The following is an 18,734-nucleotide window of genomic DNA, read 5'->3' on the forward strand; positions in this document are numbered from 1 at the left end:
ACAGCGTTTGCATTAAGAACAAGTGTATCTTTAATTCTATGTAAAACATGTATCTTTCAACAAAGTTTATGATGAGTATTTCTGTTATTTGATGTGGCTCTCTGCAATTTCTCTGGATATTTTGGAGGCATTTCTGAACATGGCGCCAATGTAAACTGAGATTTTTGGATATAAATATGCACATTATCGAACAAAACATACATGTATTGTGTAACATGATGTCCTATGAGTGTCATCTGATGTAGATCATCAAAGGTTAGTGATTAATTTTATCTATATTTCTGCTTTTTGTGACTCCTGTCTTTGGCTGGAAAAATGGCTGTGTTTTTTTGACTTGGTGGTGATCTAACATAATCATATGTTGTGCTTTCGCTGTAAAGCATTTTTGAAATCAGATACGATGGGTAGATTAACAAGATGTTTATCTTTCATTTGCTGTATTGGACTTGTTAATGTGTGAAAGTTACATATTTCTAAAAAATATTTTTGAATTTCCCGCGGAATGTTGTCGAGGGGTTCCGCTAGCGGAACGCATGTCCTAGACAGGTTTAAGGGGTATTTGTGTGTAGATTGAATCAGGCTGTAACGTAACAAAATATGGAAAAGTCAAGGGGTCTGAATACTTTCCAAAGGCACTGTATATAGCCATGTTATGAAGTATGAAAAGGCTTGTTCAGTCACATGTCATGAATTCACTATGACATCATCATATTTATATACATTTTATGGGTTTAAAAGTAGTTTTTTTTCTCAGACATAAATAAACAATTCCAGGTGAAAGCCAAAGGCCATAGTTGTAATAAAATAACAAATTAACTGGCAAAGCAGCAGAGCGAGGCCCACATCCAGCAACGTCATAAGTCACGTTTTGCAGCTGTTTCAGTACAGCACTACAGGGAGAGAGAAAACTCCACTGGACTAGTTTCAATGTATGGAATCACTTCAGAGTTTCTGGATTTTGGGTAAACTTCTCCTTTAACCTCACTAGGGTAGGGGGCAGCATTCGGAATTTTGGATGAAAAGCGTGCCCAAAGTAATCTGCCTGCTACTCAGGCCCAGAAGCTAGGATATGCAAATTAGTAGATTTGGATAGAAACCACTCTGAAGTTTCTAAAACTGTTAAAATAATGTCTGTGAGTATAACAGAACTGAAATGGCAGGTGAAAACCTGAGGAAAATCCACCCAGGAAATGCTTTTATTTTGAAATGCCTGTTTTTCCATTGAAAGCCTACCCACCATACAAAGACTTATGACGCAGGTCACTATCTCTATTGTAGAAAAAAGCTGCCGTTCTACCCTTGAGCAAGGCAGTTAACCTGCAACAACTGCTCCCCGCACCGATAACGTGGACGTCGATTAAGGCAGCCCCCGCACCACTCTGATTCAGAGGGGTTGGGTTCAATGCGGAAGACACATTTAGGGTGAATGGATTCAGTTGTGACTGACTAGATATCCCCTTTCCTTTCCCATCCCAGTCCTCCTTTAAGACTCCATAATGTTTCATCATTAGATGCTACAGTCCTCCTTTAAGACTCCATAATGTTTCATCATTAGATGCTACAGTCCTCCTTTAAGACTCCATAATGTTTCATCATTAGATGCTACAGTCCTCCTTTAAGACTTCATAATGTTTCATCATTAGATGCTACAGTCCTCCTTTAAGAGAGATCTTTGATGAAAACCTGCTCCAGAGCAGAACCTGCTGCTTGAACAGAGTTCTGAGTATAGGGTCTGAATACTTAAGTAAATGTAATATTTCAGTTTTGTATTTTTTGATAAATTAGCAAAATTATCAAACAAAAATGTTTGGTATTGTGTTTTTAGAAAAAGTCTGTAATGTAACAAAATGTGGAAAAAGTCAAGGGGTCTGAATACTTTCAGGAGGCACTGTACTCTCCGATAGCAACGGCCAATAGCAGACCACTTCCTGTATCAGGGACATAGTCGCTCCCGTCTTCCATGTGTCTTCCATGTGTGAAAGGTAACCTGGTGAATATCATAGAATCAGGGTTCTGTTAGGTAACCTGGTGAATATCATAGAATCAGGGTTTTGTTAGGTAACCTGGTGAATATCATAGAATCAGGGATCTGTTAGGTAACCTGGTGAACATCATAGAATCAGGGTTCTGTTAGGTAACCTGGTGAATATCATAGAATCAGGGTTCTGTTAGGTAACCTGGTGAATATCATAGAATCAGGGTTCTGTTAGGTAACCTGGTGAATATCATAGAATCAGGGTTCTGTTAGGTAACCTGGTGAATATCATAGAATCAGGGTTCTGTTAGGTAACCTGGTGAATATCATAGAATCAGGGTTCTGTTAGGTAACCTTCAGTTCTATTTCAGTGACTCGTTAGTCTCTCACTTTGGGGATATAGTCAACTACCATAGAGCTCATATACTCTCCGATGCCAAGTCTAGACAGGATCATCCCTCAGAGGTCCCCACTCTACTCACCGTATGTGTTGTGATGTCCAGTCAGTAGAACCTCATGAAGGTACATCACCACAACATGCTGCATTACAGATCTCTTGAACAGAGATGCCTTTGAACAATGCCTATGTCGTAGCCATACCTCTGGTGGATTGAGCCATCAAGCCCTCCGGAGGTGTCAGATCCTTGCTACTATAGAACCTCATGAAGGTATGGGGGTGTAACTCATTATACGGATATAATGGCTAAAGTAAAGCAGTTTTAAACAAGATAAATCTAATTTCTATTCTTTCCAGCGGCTCCAACAGCAGAAATGGTCTCAAGCAAAACATAAAAATCCCAGGATGGGACTAGCTGTTTGGGTACTGGGCGTAGGTGACCCTTCATAAAACAACAGATCAGGGGGTGTTCCACTGTATAGTTGTTGCAGCCTAAATGGCAGCCAAATATACATTTATAGTTGAAGAGGCTTTCCTTCGTCAGAAGGCAGAGTACCTCTGAAACAGAGCAACAAAGGGACTGATTTGTTTCTGATCTCACCATCTGTTAAATACACTGTGCTATAGTAATTATTGTGCTATAGTGAGTGTGTGGCTCTAGAACTCTGAATAGAGTTAATTATCAAGGAGAGCGGTCACGTGTGTTGAGAAGAAGAGGATCACTGGTTTGAGCCTGGTATGGGGAAAGTGGAGGAAACTAAACTGTTAGAAGCACACTGGCGTCAGTTACACATTTTATTAATAAAGTTAGTCATTTCCAAATGAACCATGTTCTTTAAGGTCAATATGTTGGAGTTCAGGCTTTATTTGACCTGTTAAAGTAGGAAATGAAATGAACTTTGTTCATTACAGAGACGGAGGTCAAGACAAAAAAAGGAGCTGGTTTTATAATATATATTTGCCATCGTTAACAAGTTGTGTAGATCAGATGTTAATGAAGCAATACAGACCACATTGAAGTGTCTGGAGTTTAGTTTGTGTGTTCTACAGTCTTGTAAAGATAGGGGGGGGGGGGGGGGGGGTTGACTGGGACAGACAATGTAACATCCATAATGTTTAAAGGAAAAGGTTTTGTAAAACATGCACCTTACATCGGATCATCTTGAAACTTTCTCTCTAAAGCTACCTTTCATTAAGGTTTTATATGGTCTATTGGTTTCTTTCTTTTCATTGGCAGAATCCTTTTTCAGTGTTATGATATTCATAACATCCATATCCACCAGTCTATCTTCCTGTCAACTAACAGAACTCTGCTGGTTGTCCTGGTAACAGATACCAGTGGGCAGATCTATTGTATTTGTTCAAACTAAACTACAGCACTTACTTTGATGAGTCAAATCTGATCCTTTCTTCTCTTCTCCTCCTCTCACAGTTCCACTCAGCCCCGTTGTTTTCCTGCAGTCCACCAGCAGCACAGACAACCTCTTCATACCCAGCAGTAAGGTGCTACTGGGAGAGGCACGACACGGGGACTTCCGGGAGGGAGGAAGGGCTAGCGTTGTCCTGGTAACCATAAAGAGGGGACACATATCATTATGGATGCTGTACCTCTGGTGTTCTGATCTGGAGAGACTCTTCTCTTCCTCGTCAGCATCAGGATGTTGTTGAGGCTCCCCAGAGGATCCACAATAGTCATGTCTCTCTCCTGTGTGAATGAGAACATCAAACAGATGGTAAACTTACGACCGTCTATTATAATCATAGGGTCTTACAAGAGGCATTAATCTCTCTAAACAGCCTAAAATGCAAATGTTAAAGGGTTGTTCCACTAAATGGGTGCTTTTGCATCCCTTTGATATTTTAAGTATAAATTATGCTCCAACATTGCATTTTAAAAGCCTGTTATACTAGATGAGATGCACTTTAATGTAGACCACATGGATAATTTAATAAATCTAATTTAAAAGTCCCCAAAATATATGTACCAATGGCAGATTAAAACTAACAAAGGCAGATGGCCCCTTTAACAATTCCTACAGTACTGAACAACATATTCAAGTGTAGAACTTCAGTAGAATGTCCCTTAAAACCCCCACCTTAGTTCAACAACGGCATAGTGTGTGACTCTGTTTTTAAGACAGTACTCACTGGAGTTAATCTGATATTCTGTCTCCTCCTCTTTCACTCCCAAGACGTCTTCCTTCTTCACCTCTACTGAGATAGCATCCTCTTCCTCTCTAAAAGGTTCTTCCTCTGTTTCCTCTATAACATCCTCTTCTTCTTTCACGACAATGTTCAGCCTCAGAGCTTCTTTCTGCATACAGCAGACCTCCTCTTCTTTAACGGGGGAGGAGTAGTTTAGTGAGCTCATGGTCTGGGATGTTAGAATTAGCGACTAGCCTAACGCTAGGCTCAGTATCAATGTTTAACAACTTTGCAAATTGAACAAGCAAATTAGGTTAAAGTTAACCAGTTGATATGTCAACTGAACTGTGTTAACAACACTGAGATTAGCTAATGTACATTAACGTGGTCTAAAGCGTCAATCTTTTAGTTTTATGTTGGCTAGCAAGCTACCGAGGTGGTTGAAAGAGTAGCCGTGTTGTTGTTCCTGAAGAAGCGTCCGGTCCAGCCCATTATACGTCACACAAGAAGCATCACCTGAAAGACGTATATCGCCATCTGCTGGCTGGAGTGAAAAACGCAGTTTGAAAACAACAGTTACTACACTTTTGTATTGGAAAAAAACGTCATAATAATTTAACAATAAGCTGATATATTGTAAATGATGAATACATACTTCTATGAATAGGTAGTGTTTTAATAAACATTTGCTCTGTTCATTTTTCACATTAGTTTTTATCTAGATGTGACGGTACTATTTCCTTAAAGCTACACTCTTTAAGACACAAATCATCCTGAAAGGCATTTTAGGCCTTGAGACAAATGAGACATGGATTGTGTATGTGTGATTCAGAGGGTGAATGGAGAAGACAAAATAGTTAAGAGCCTTTGAACAGGGTATGGTAGTAGGTCCCAGGCGCCGGTTTGTGTCAAGAACTGCAACGCTGCTGGGGTTTTCCAGCTCAACCATTTCCCATGTGTATCAAGAATCATCCAACACCCAAACAGTGCCGTTTAAGATGAGGCAGAACTATTTGTTTTTTCATGCGCATGGCCTTAATTCTATTACAGCATATTAGATGACTGTCATTCATATTCCATTCACCCTGTTCAATGTAACAGCAATAGGTTTCGGCTACTACATGATACTAGAATTTTCCCTATACCCATCATGAGGTTGCTACAACCTAGCCTATGAATGAAAGTTTAGAATGTAGGTGCACACAGGTCGAGATACGTTTTTTAGGTGACAGACAGTGACACATGGACAGACAGTCGTGAAGACATCACCAACTAATTATCATGGTCCAAACACACCAAGACAGTCGTGAAGAGGGCACGACAACAAGTTTTCCACCTCAGGAGACTGAAAAGATTTGGCATGGGTCCCCAGATCCTCAAAAAAGTTCTACAGCTGCACCATCGAGAGCATCCTGACCGGTTGCATCACCGCCTGGTATGGCAACTGCTCGGCATCTGACCGTAATGCACTACAGAGGGTAGTGAACATCACTGGGGCCAAGCTTCCTGCCATCCAGGACTTATATAAAGAAAGACCCAAAAATTGTCAGTCACCCAAGTCATAGACTGTTTTCTCTGCTCCCACACGTCAAGCGGTACCGGAGCACCAAGTCTAGAACCAAAAGGCTCTTAACAGCTTCTACCCCCATAAGCCATAAGACTGCTGAACAATTAATCAAATGGCCACCCGGACTATTTACATTGACCCCACCTCCATTTGTTTTGTACACTGCTGCTAGTTGCTGTTTATTATCTATGAAATGTCACTTCACCCCTACCTACATGTACAAATTACCTCGACTAACCTGTACCCCCGCACATTGACTCGGTACCAGTACCCCCTGTATATAGCCTTGTTATTGTTATTTTATTGTGTTACTTTTTATTATTTTTTACTTTTGGTCATTTGCTCATTTTCTTAACTCTTCTTGAACCGTACTGTTAGTTAAGGGCTTGTAAGTAAGCAATTCACTGTAAGGTCTACACTTGTTGTATTCGGCGCATTTGACAAATAAAGTTTGATTTTATTTGACAAATTCAGGTATGTTTATCCCGTTTTTTTCTGTTTAAGAAACGTTTGTCTCTAGAGAGTTGAAAACAGCAGGTCTGGGACAGGTAGCACCTCCGGTGAACAGGTCAGGGTTCCATAGCCGCAGGCAGAACAGTTGAAACTGGAGCAGCAGCACGGCGAGCTGGACTGGGGACAGCAAGGAGTCATCATGCCAGGTAGTCCTGAGGCATGGTCCTAGGGCTCAGGTCCTCCGAGAAAGAAAGAAAGAAAGAAAGAAAGAAAGAAAGAAAGAAAGAAAGAAAGAAAGAAAGAAAGAAAGAAAGAAAGAAAGAAAGAAAGAAAGAAAGAGAGAGAGCATACTTAAATTCACACAGGACACCGGATAAGACAGGAGAAATACTCCAGATATAACAGACTGACCCCAGCCCCCCGACACATAAACTACTGCAGCATAAATACTGGAGGCTGAGACAGGAGGGGTCAGGAGACACCGTGGCCCCATCCGATGATACCCCCGGACAGGGCCAAACAGGCAGGATATAACCCCACCCACTTTGCCAAAGCACAGCCCCCGCACCACTAGAGTGATATCTTCAACCACCAACTTACCATCCTGAGACAAGGCCGAGTATAGCCCACAAAGATCTTCGCCATGGCACATCCCAATGGGGGGTGCCAACCCATGAATACGGCTGCACAGTATTGTCTCTTCTCGATGGCGGTTATAATATCGATTAGTACCTTGAGCGGGGTTGAGGTGCACCCATGACCAGCTCGGAAACCGCATTGCACAGCGGAGAAGGTTCATGCTGAAAGAGCTCTGATAGGTTGGAGGATGTCCTCCGGAAGTTGTCATAATTACTGTTTAAGTCTATGGAAGCCTTGAGAACCATGAGCCTCCTAGGTTTTGTATTGAAGTCAATGTACCCAGAGGAGGACGCAAAATAGTATGTTTTATTCAATTATTTTTTTATTCAATGATGATGGTGATGTGATTATATTTAGTATAGTTTTATCCAAAAATGAATTTTTTTTATGTTTTAGCAATTTATTTTCTTCTGAAACTCACTGAAAATCCCATCCCACAATTATGTCATGTTGGCTCGATGTCCTTTGGGTGCAGTGGAGGCTCCTCAGAGGAGGAAGGGGAAGACCATCCTTCCCTGAGGAGCCTTCACTGCACCCAAAGGACATCCAGCCAACATGACACAATTGTGGGAAGCATTGGAGTCAACATGTGCCAACATCCCTGTGGAAGGCTTTGGACACTTTGAAGAGTTCATGCCCCGACAAATTGAGGCTCTTCTGAGGGAAAAGGAGGAGGTTCCTAGTCCATATTAGGACGTTTATTTCTCTCCAAATGTTTGGTATGATCAGTGTATATATATATAAAGAAAATATTGCATGACCAAAAGCACAATTCTATTTTTGTAAAAATGAGACAAGTGTACGAGCATATGTGTGTTCTCTCATGAACTTTAAGTAGCCTGTATTTGATGTGATATACTCCTTTCGAGACAGGATTGTGTCACGGCACAGATATGGGGAAGTGGACCAAAACATTTCTGCAGCATTGAAGGTCCCCATCATCTTAAAAGGAAGAAGTTTGAAACCACCAAAACCCTTCCTACTGCTGGCTGCCCGGGCCAAACTGAACAATCGGGGGAGAAGGGCCTTGGTCAGGGAGGTGAGTTTGCCAAAAGGCACCTAAAGGACTATCAGACCATGAGTAACAAAATTCTCTGGTCTGATGAATGCCAAGGGTTACGTCTGGAGGAAACCTGGCACCATTCCTACGGTGAAGCATGGGGTTGGCAGCATCATGCTGTGGGGATGTTTTTCAGCGGCATGGACTGGGAGACTCGTCAGGATCGAGGGAAAGATGAACGGAGCAAAATACAGAGAGATCATTTTTGAAAACTTGCTCCAGAGCACTCAGGACCTCAGACTGGGGCAAAGGTTAACCTTCCAATAGGACAACGACCCTACGCACAAAGCCAAGACAACACAGGAGTCTTTGGGATTCAAACCAGAGATCTTTCGGTTACTGGCCCAACACTAGTAACCGCTAGGCTACCTGCAGCAGGAGCCCCATGTTGACAGGAGAGCCCACCTTTATTTTTTCCTCATTATGAAGATTCATATTGGTCAACAGTCAACCTATTGTGTGTAATGAACATTCATATTGGACTGTAGCAGCTAGCTAACTGGCTACTGATCAACCTATTGTGTGTATTGAACATTCATATTGGACTGTAGCAGCACAGCTATCTGGCTACCGATCAACCTATTGTGTGTATTGAACATTCATATTGGACTGTAGCAGCTAGCTATCTGGCTACCGATCAACCTATTGTGTGTATTGAACATTCATATTGGACTGTAGCAGCACAGCTATCTGGCTACCGATCAACCTATTGTGTGTATTGAACATTCATATTGGACTGAAGCAGCACAGCTATCTGGCTACCGATCAACCTATTGTGTGTATTGAATATTCATATTGGAGTGAAGCAGCTAGCTATCTGGCTACCGATCAACCTACTGTGTGTATTGAATATTCATATTGGACTGTAGCAGCACAGCTAACTGGCTACTGATCAACCTATTGTGTGTATTGAACATTCATATTGGACTGTAGCAGCTAGCTATCTGGCTACCGATCAACCTATTGTGTGTATTGAACATTCATATTGGACTGTAGCAGCACAGCTATCTGGCTACCGATCAACCTATTGTGTGTATTGAACATTCATATTGGACTGTAGCAGCTAGCTAACTGGCTACTGATCAACCTATTGTGTGTATTGAACATTCATATTGGACAGCCTTACCTGTATAGTAGCACCACCACCCATCAGCCCAATCTCTTCTTGATGTCAAAGCTGCAGTGTATTGTTGGTATAGTTTTTGATGAATAATAATTCAAATTGTGAAAATAGAAGTGTACAATTTATATATATATATATTTAATCAACTTTAAGATACTGTTTGCCTCTATGCAGATGTAGAAGCTGAATAGGAATATACATTATCAATAAATAGTTGATTGTTCTTTTTTCACATCATACTAAGAATACTGAGCCACAACCTGTAAATGTGACCATACTATTCCTTTAAAGCCCCTCTGTCAGATATAAATCATCAGAGTGGGAAACCAACTGACATGGAAACAATGGAGCAAATGGATCACTATCAGAGTGTATTATGACATCATATAGAACTACTCAGACATTCCAAATATCACTTGATTATCAGAGGGGTGTATTATGACATCATATAGAACTACTCAGACATTCCAAATATCACTTGATTATCAGAGGGGTGTATTATGACATCAGATAGAACTACTCAGACATTCTAAATATCACTTGACTATCAGAGGTGTATTATGACATCAGATAGAACTACTCAGACATTCCAAATCAGGCTTCATCCATATCATGAAGGTGGATATTGATCCAACCATTTCAAAAGTAATGACCGGGATGACGGAAACAGGATATGCCTGTACACTTTTATTAATGCAGATAGACAATTTGTTAGTTTGTTTGACATGGTGGGGTCTTTTTGTGTCAGTAAAAATGTATGAGCAAGAAATGGCGGTGGAAACTAATTTATCCACAAATATTTATATAATAACAATCACATCTTAGTTAACTTGGAGTCACATGATGATATGTTGTGTGGTCCTCCCACTATGACTTGAGAAACCATGCAGTTTATTAGGCTACAGATGAAATAAGTTATGAACTTCACAGGGTGGTGAAAGTGCATGTGATGAGCTTGATGCTCCTTTCCAATACATTTTGATGGTCTTATTCTGGTGACATGATGATTGATGCTTGGCTGCCATTTGACAAATAATATGTCTCTTATCCATAATAATCTCATCATGTAGGTAGCCTACCATCACTGTATATGTGAGCTGCTGGCTACAGTGCACGGGACAAGAGCACGTTTTCTATTTCACACAAGTTTTTAAAACCATCAGGAGAGTTGAAAATGTGATGGAAACCAATTTAACTTGTTTTTTTCATTCTGTACATTGGAATTTATCAGCAAACGTTGTTCTTCTTGTGCACTACGTCATAACGCAAAGCCTTTTATCCGCAATAAGTCTGTTTGATGCAAACATTTCTGATGGGAAAATGTGTATATTGTTTTATGCAGATTTGAGAATATTCACATGGAAATCTGCCGCAAATTGCATGGAAACTTAGCTACTAAGGTGGATATTGATCCAACACCTGCTACTTATTCAAACCAGCCCACTGGGCACAGACGTCAGTTCAACATCTAGTTTCTATTTACATTTCTTTGAGTCGTCAACTAAAGTGAATTCAACATGAAATCAACACAAAATGTCACCCTGTCATTGGATTTAGGTTGCCAGTTCGATGAAAAATAAAAAATACCTGATGTTCATGGCTTTTTACAAATCCAATCAGTTTTCCACATTAATCAAACATCATCACATGGATTTGTTTTGTTGAAATCAAATCAAATGTTATTGGTCACATACACATGGTTAGCAGATGTTATTGGTCACATACACATGGTTAGCAGATGTTATTGGTCACATACACATGGTTAGCAGATGTTATTGGTCACATACACATGGTTAGCAGATGTGATTGGTCACATACACATGGTTAGCAGATGTGATTGGTCACATACACATGGTTAGCAGATGTGATTGGTAGCGTAGCAAAATGCTTATGCTTCTAGATCCGACAGTGCAGCAGTATCTAACAGATAATACAGGTAACAAATTCCACAACTAAACCTAATATATATAATCTAGTAAAGGAATGGGATATATATAAGTATAAAACATATGGATGAGCAGTAACAGAGCAGCTAAGATGCAATAGATAGTAAAGAATAGATAGTGAAGGATACAGTATACAATATATACAGTTGAAGTCGAAGTTTACATACACTTAAGTTGTAGTCATTAAAACTCGTTTTTCAACCACTCCACAAATTTCTTGTTAACAAACTATAGTTTTGGCAAGTCGGTTAGGACATCTACTGTGTGCATGACACAAGTCATTTTTCCAACAATTGTTTACAGACAGATTATTTCACTTACCATTCACTGTATCACAATCCCAGTGGGTCAGAAGTTTACATACACTAAGTTGACTGTGCCTTGGAAAATTCCAGAAAATTATGTCATAGCTTTCATAGCTTCTGATAGGCTAATTGACATCATTTGAGTCAATTGGAAGAGCACCTGTGGATGTATTTCAAGGCCTACCTTGAAACTCAGTGCCTCTTTATTGACATCATGGGAAAATAAAATAAAATCTGCCAAGATCTCAGAAAACAAATTGTAGACCTCCACAAGTCTGGTTCATCCTTGGGAGCGATTTCCAAACGCCTGAATGTCCTCTGGTCTGATGAATCAAAAATAGAACTGTTTGGTCATAATGACCATCGTTATGTTCGGAGGAAAAAGAGGGATGCTTGCAAGCCGAAGAACACCATCCCAACCGTGAAGCACACAGGTGGCAGCATCACGTTATGGGGGTGCTTTGCTGCAGGAAGGACTGGTGCACTTCACAAAATAGATGGCATCATGGGGGAGGAAAATTATGTGAATACATTGAAGCAACATCTCAAGACATCAGTCAGGAAATTAAAGCTTGGTCGCAAATGGGTCTTCCAAATGGACAATGACGCAAAGCATATTTCCAAAGTTGTGGCAAAATGGACAACAAAGTCAAGGTATTGGAGTGGGCATCACAAAGCCCTGACCTTAATGCCATAGAAAACAGATCATTTTTACCCTTTTTAAAATAGTTATGGGGGGGAGGTCCGGGGGATGTCTGTCTTTGAAAGGGTCATTGTAATATTTAAGATGTCCCCTTTAATGATGACCTAAACCTAAAAGTCAAGGGGTCTGAATACTTTCCAAAGAAACTATAAGTGATTGAGGAGAGAGCATAATTGCTATATTCTAATTAAAATTATTGACCCATAAGAGAACACATGACCAAAGCAAGTCGTGACCCATATAGAATTAAAACAGCATTCATCTTAATGAGAAATATAATCGAATAAACAAATGTTTGCATAATCAAAGACATGAAAACTGGCGCTAACATTGTATTTAGCTCGGATTTCATATGGCCAGGAAGTTATTGAGAATAACAATAGACAATAGTTAATGTTACTAGTTTTGGGATGAACATAGTGAAGGTTCATCAATGTTACGGATGTTTTTTAATTTGACGTGGAAACAACGTTTATTCAACCAGTGGGAGGCTTGTAAATGCCCCCAGGAAAGTGGAACGAGGAACTCTTCATTGAGACAATGATAAACAGCAATCTGTGGGTGAGTTGTAGTGGATATTATAATATAAGGATCTGCTGGAGTCCAAGTCAAACCAAGATTCTTTATTTCTGAGCTCAGAGAGAATAACAGAGTTCGGTATTTGGTATTTTATTAGGATCCCCATTAGTTGTTGCAAAAGCAGCAGCTACTCTTCCTGGGGTCAACACAAAACATGACACATAATTGTCACGTCTCTCGTCGGAAGGCATGGACCAAAGCGCAGCGTGGTAAGTGTTCATGATTTTTATTGAATCAAAAAACACTCGAACAAAATAACAAAGAGAAGAACGAACAGTTCTGTAGGGCAAATCAACTATACAGAAAACAACTACCCACAAAACACAGGTGGAAAAAGGCTGCTTAACTTTTACTGCCTCAGAAACCCGGATCCGGGATCACCCCCCACCCCCCCCACACTGATTAGCATCGCTAGCATAGCGTCACAATTAAATAGTAGCATCTAAATATCATTAAATCACAAGTCCAAGACACCAAATGAAAGATACAGATCTTGTGAATAAAGCCACCATTTCAGATTTTTTAAATGTTTTACAGGGAAGACAAAATATGTAAATCTATTAGCTAACCACGTTAGCAAAAGACACCATTTTTCTTAGTCCACCATTTTTTCTCAACACCAGTAGCTATCACCAATTCGGTCAAATAAAGATATTGATAGCCACTAACCAAGAAAAAACCTCATCAGATGACAGTCTGATAACATATTTATTGTATAGCATAGGTTTTGTTAGAAAAATGTGCATATTTCAGGTATAAATCATAGTTTGCAATTGCAGCCACCATCACAAATCTCCCCAAAGCGACTAGAATTACTACATAGAGCAACGTGTATTACCAATTTACTCATCATAAAACATTTCTTAAAAATACACAGCTCACAGCAATGGATAGACACAGATCTTGTGAATTCAGACAATATTTCAGATTTTCAAAGTGTCTTACAGCGAAAACACAATAAATCGTTATATTAGCATACCACATTTGCAAACGTTACCCGACCATTGATTCAAGGCAAAATTAGCTATAGCGTTATCATCACCAAAATACATTAATTTTTTCACTAACCTTCTCAGAATTCTTCCGATGACACTCCTGTAACATCATATTACACAATCCATATAGAGTTTGATCGAAAATGTGCATATTTAGCGGCACAAATCGTGCTTACACAATGGAAATAGTGTTCAACTACTCAAGCAATCTGCCCGGCGCCATTTTGAAAATACAACTATTTTTATCTAAAACTATTCATAAACTTGACTAAAAAAATACAGGTTGGACATGAAATGAAAGATGCATTAGTTATTAATGCAACCGCTGAGTTAGATTTTTAAAATTAACGTTACTAGACATACAGTGTGCGTTACAGCCAGACTAGTGCCGCAATAATGGCGTCACTAATCGCCATTATTGAGTTTACATTTTTCCACATAAAAACGGAATAACATCATAAATAGCTCTTACTTTTCGACGAGCTTCCATCAGAATCTTGGCATGGTGGTCCTTTGTCCAAAAGAATCGTTGCTTGGTTGTAAAACGTTGCATTCAACTTCTGATATAGCAGCTAACAAAAGCTAACAATAGCTATTTTGCCCCAACGTGTCCAAATCCTCACGACGCAATACTGAGGAAATTCCGAAAAATAGCAATATACTCGCATAATCTGATATAACTCGGTTTAAAATAGCTTCGTTATGATGCTTCTAACACCTATATCGAATTAAATTACAGACGGATACATCTAACGTTGATTACTGAGCGTTTGAAAATGGCATCTTGAGGTCCCTTTCTGCGTAATGGTCAGCGTCGAAAGGAAGGCTCCCCTCACTCCTTGGCCTTTTATAACCTCTGAGAGCTACGTAGCAGGCCCATTCCACTTCTCATTGGTTACTGACATCCAGGGGAAGGCGGGTGCAGTTCATGTCGTTCCATAGGATACACACAGACCTTAAAAACTGATCTGAGACCAGAGCTTCGCTCTCAGACCATCGCAGTACCTGTCATGGATTTCGCTGTAGAAAGAGTTCTGGGTCACCCACAGACATAATTCCAACGGTTTATGAAACTAGAGAGTGTTTTCTATCCAATAGAATTAATAATATGCATATTGTACGAGCAAGAATTGAGCACGAGGCAGTTTAATTTGGCGACACCCAGAAAAAATAAATGCTAACTGCTCCCCCTATTGACAAAAGGCTAAGTATGATTCCCAATTAGAGACAACGATAGACAGCTGCCTCCGATTGGGAACCACACTCGGCCAAAAACAAAGAAATAGAAAACATAGAAATAAAGAAACTGGAATTTCCACCCGAGTCACACCCTGGCCTAACCAAAATCATTTTGTAAAAGGCACACGTAGCCTACATATCAATGCATACACACAAACTATCTAGGTCAAATAGGGGAGAGGGGTTGTGCCGTGAGGTGTTGCTTGATCTGTTTTTTGAAACCAGGTTTGCTGTTTATTTGAACAATATGAGATGGAAGGAAGTTCCATGCAATAAGGGCCCTATATAATACTGTACGCTTTCTTGAATTTGTTCTGGAATCTTGTGGACTGTGAAAAGACCCCCGGTGGCATGTCTGGTGGGATAAGTGTGCGTGTCAGAGCTGTGTGTAAGTTGACTTGTAAGAACTTTGATGATATCTGTACATTATAGGAACACCTGTGATGACAAAAGTACAATGATTCTTGTGTTGCTTTAACTTGAGATTAAGAATCAGTGGTTGACACCTTGCAAGTGCATGAAAAGGTCAACTGTACAAAGTCAGATGTCTGCGTGTTGAAACTATATTTTAGTTAACAGATGGATAAAGGGAACTAAGAGTTCCTGTTGATACTATGTTCCAGTCTTACTTCCAGTCTGACATGATAGCAATAAGGGGAAGAGTGATTGGGAAACTAACTGCCAATACTAACTGCCAATCTGCCTGGCAGAGACATCTTTGTATTAGCAACTATTAATTATGAGGTTATAAGGTGTTAAAGTTAAGGGACATCACCCTGGGCGGGGTGATCCTCAGTAGGGGATAAAAAGGGAAAACACCATCTTTTGAACTGAGTGTCTTGCTTACAAATTGCTGAAAGTGTAAACTCCGGGTTGCAATCCTTATTAAACAAACTTAGCTCTGATCAAATACGGATTTCCTGTGGTCTCTTCTGTGCACATAGGGCAGAATTCCCTTACAGACTATGCAAACAATTTGGGATTTTCAACATATTCATGTTTCTTATAAAAAGAAGAAGTGATGCAGTCAGTCTCTCCTCAACTCTTAGCCAAGAGAGACTGGCATGCATGGTATTTATATCAGCCCTCTGATTACAATTAAGAGCGAAACGTGCCGCTCTGTTCTGGGCCAGCTGCAGCTTTACTAGGTCTTTCCTTGCAGCACTGGACCACACGACTGGACAATAATCAAGATTAGACAAAACTAGAGCCTGCAGAACTTGCTTTTTGGAGTGTGGTGTCAAAAAAGCAGACCATCTCTTTGAGGCTAGACCTCTCCCCATCTTTACAACCACTGAATCTATATGTTTTGACCATGACAGTTTACAATCTAAGGTAATGCCAAGTAATTTAGTCTCCTCAACTTGTTCAACAGCAACACAATTCATTACCAGATTCAGCTGAGGTCTAGAACTTAAGGAATGATTTCTACCAAATACAATGCTCTTATAGTTTTAGAGATGTTCAGGACCAGTTTATTACTGGCCACCCATTCCAAAACAGACTGCAACTCTTTGTTAAGTGTTTCAGTGACTTCATTAGCTGTGGTTGCTGATGCTTATATGGTTGAATAATCAGCATACATGGACACACATGCTTTGTTTAATGCCAGTGGCAGGTCATTGGTAAGAATAGAAAAGAGTAGAGGGCCTAGAGAGCTGCCCTGCGGTACATCACACTTTATATGTTTGACATTAGAGAAGCTTCCTTTAAAAACCCTCTGAGTTCTACTAGATAGATAGCTCTGAATCCACATTATGGCAGAGGTTGAAAAGCCATAGCACAGACATTCTTAAACAACAGGTTGCGGTCAATAATATCAAAGGCTGCATTGAAATCTAACAATAGAGCTCCCACAATCTTCTTGTTATCAATTTCTCTTAACCAATCATCAGTAATTTGTGTCAGTGCAGCACATGTTGAGTGCCCTTCTCTATAAGAATGCTGAAAGTCTGTTTTAATTTGTTTACAGAGAAATATCATTGTATTTGGTCAAACACAATTTTTTCCAACAGTTTGCTAAGAGCTGGCAGCAAGCTTATAGGTCTGCTGTTAGAACCAGTAAAGGCCGTGTTTACCACTCTTGGGTAGTGGAATTACTTTGGCTTTCCTCCAGGCCTGAGGACAAAGACTTTCCTCTAGGCTCAGATTAAAAATATGACAGATAGGAGTGGCTATAGAGTCAGCTACTGTCCTCAGTAGCTTCCCATCTAAGTTGTCAATGTCATTATTGATCGATAACAATTTTTCCACCTCTCCCACACTAACTTTACAACATTCAATACTTGCACTGCTTTTCTTTCATTATGATTTTTTACAAGTTTTTTTCCCATCATTCTTTATATCATTGATCTTGGCTTCCAAATAAAGTGTATTATTTTGTTGAGTTTGGTCACATCATTTCTCCATTTGCAGTACGTAAGCCAGCCAGATGTGCAGCCAGACTTATTAGCCACTCCTTTTGCCCCAAATCTTTCAAACATACAGTTTTTAAGTTCCTCATCAATCCGTGGAGCCTTAACAGTTCTAACAGTCAGTTTCTTAACAGGTACATGTTTATCAATAATTGGAAGAAGCAATTTCATATGGTTTTCCCACAGTCTGAGCTTTTGTAAGCCTTCTCTATGTGCAGTCTCATGTGTTCTTTCAGGTTGCTTAATTGGTTAAAACACTTTCCACACTGGGAGCAGTGGTAAGGCTTCTCCCCTGTGTGTATTCTCTTGTGTTTTTTCAGATCCCCTGACCGGTTGAAACACTTTCCACACTCTGAGCAGTGGTAAGGCTTCTCCCCTGTGTGTATTATCTCATGTTCTTTCAGGTTACTTAAATGGTTAAAACTCTTTCTACACTGTGAGCAGTGGTAAGGCTTCTCCCCTGTGTGTATTATCTCATGAACTTTCAGGTTCCCTAAGTTGTTAAAACACTTGCCACACTGGGAGCAGTGGTAAGGCTTCTCCCCTGTGTGTATTCTCTCGTGTTTTTTCAGATCCCCTGACCAGTTGAAAGACTTGCCACACTGGGAGCAGTGGTAAGGCTTCTCCCCTGTGTGTATTCTCTCATGAATTTTCAGTTTACATAAATGTTTAAAACTCTTGCCACACTGGGAGCAGTGGTAAGGCTTCTCCCCTGTGTGTATTCTCTCATGTTGTTTCAGGTTCCCTAACTGGTTATTAAAACACTTACCACACTGTGAGCAGTGGTAAGGTTTTTCAACTGTATGTATTCTCTCATGTTGTTTCAGGTTCCCTAACTGGTTATTAAAACACTTGCCACACTGGGAGCAGTGGTAAGGCTTCTCCCCTTTGTGTATTATCTCATGTCGGTACAGGTCCCTTAACTGGTTAAAACACTTTCCACAGTGGGAACACTGGTGTCTTCTTGTTGGTTTGGACGTGCCTGGCTCTGGTTCCTCTGAGTCTGGTCTTTCTCCTGCCAAAGACAATGTGTTTTAAAAAAATGAGACCCGAATGAAACCTCCACATGATAAATAGGCCTTGCTACAAGGGTAAATCCTAATCAGATCGCTCAATAAGCTAAGGCCAGTTTAACAATCTTGGTGTGATTTTAAAACAAATGTTGTAGAGTTTCCTGGTAATTACTGATAATGT

At 40.1% G+C, this 18,734-nt stretch overlaps 1 protein-coding gene across 1 annotated transcript in view; it reads right to left on the reverse strand.

The window, feature by feature from the left end:
• LOC120023442 overlaps positions 1-18,734 on the reverse strand; it is a gene marked incomplete at both ends in the record, with an annotated part of 359,115 nt that overhangs the window by 115,589 nt on the left and 224,792 nt on the right. Inside the window, 3 exon segments of the mRNA XM_038967467.1 lie at positions 3,757-3,793; positions 15,756-15,762; positions 17,757-18,458. Of these exon segments, the coding sequence (XP_038823395.1) occupies positions 3,757-3,793; positions 15,756-15,762; positions 17,757-18,458 (746 nt within the window).

This window comes from Salvelinus namaycush, chromosome 2, assembly GCF_016432855.1.
Source record: "Salvelinus namaycush isolate Seneca chromosome 2, SaNama_1.0, whole genome shotgun sequence".
Taxonomy (NCBI): domain Eukaryota; kingdom Metazoa; phylum Chordata; class Actinopteri; order Salmoniformes; family Salmonidae; genus Salvelinus; species Salvelinus namaycush.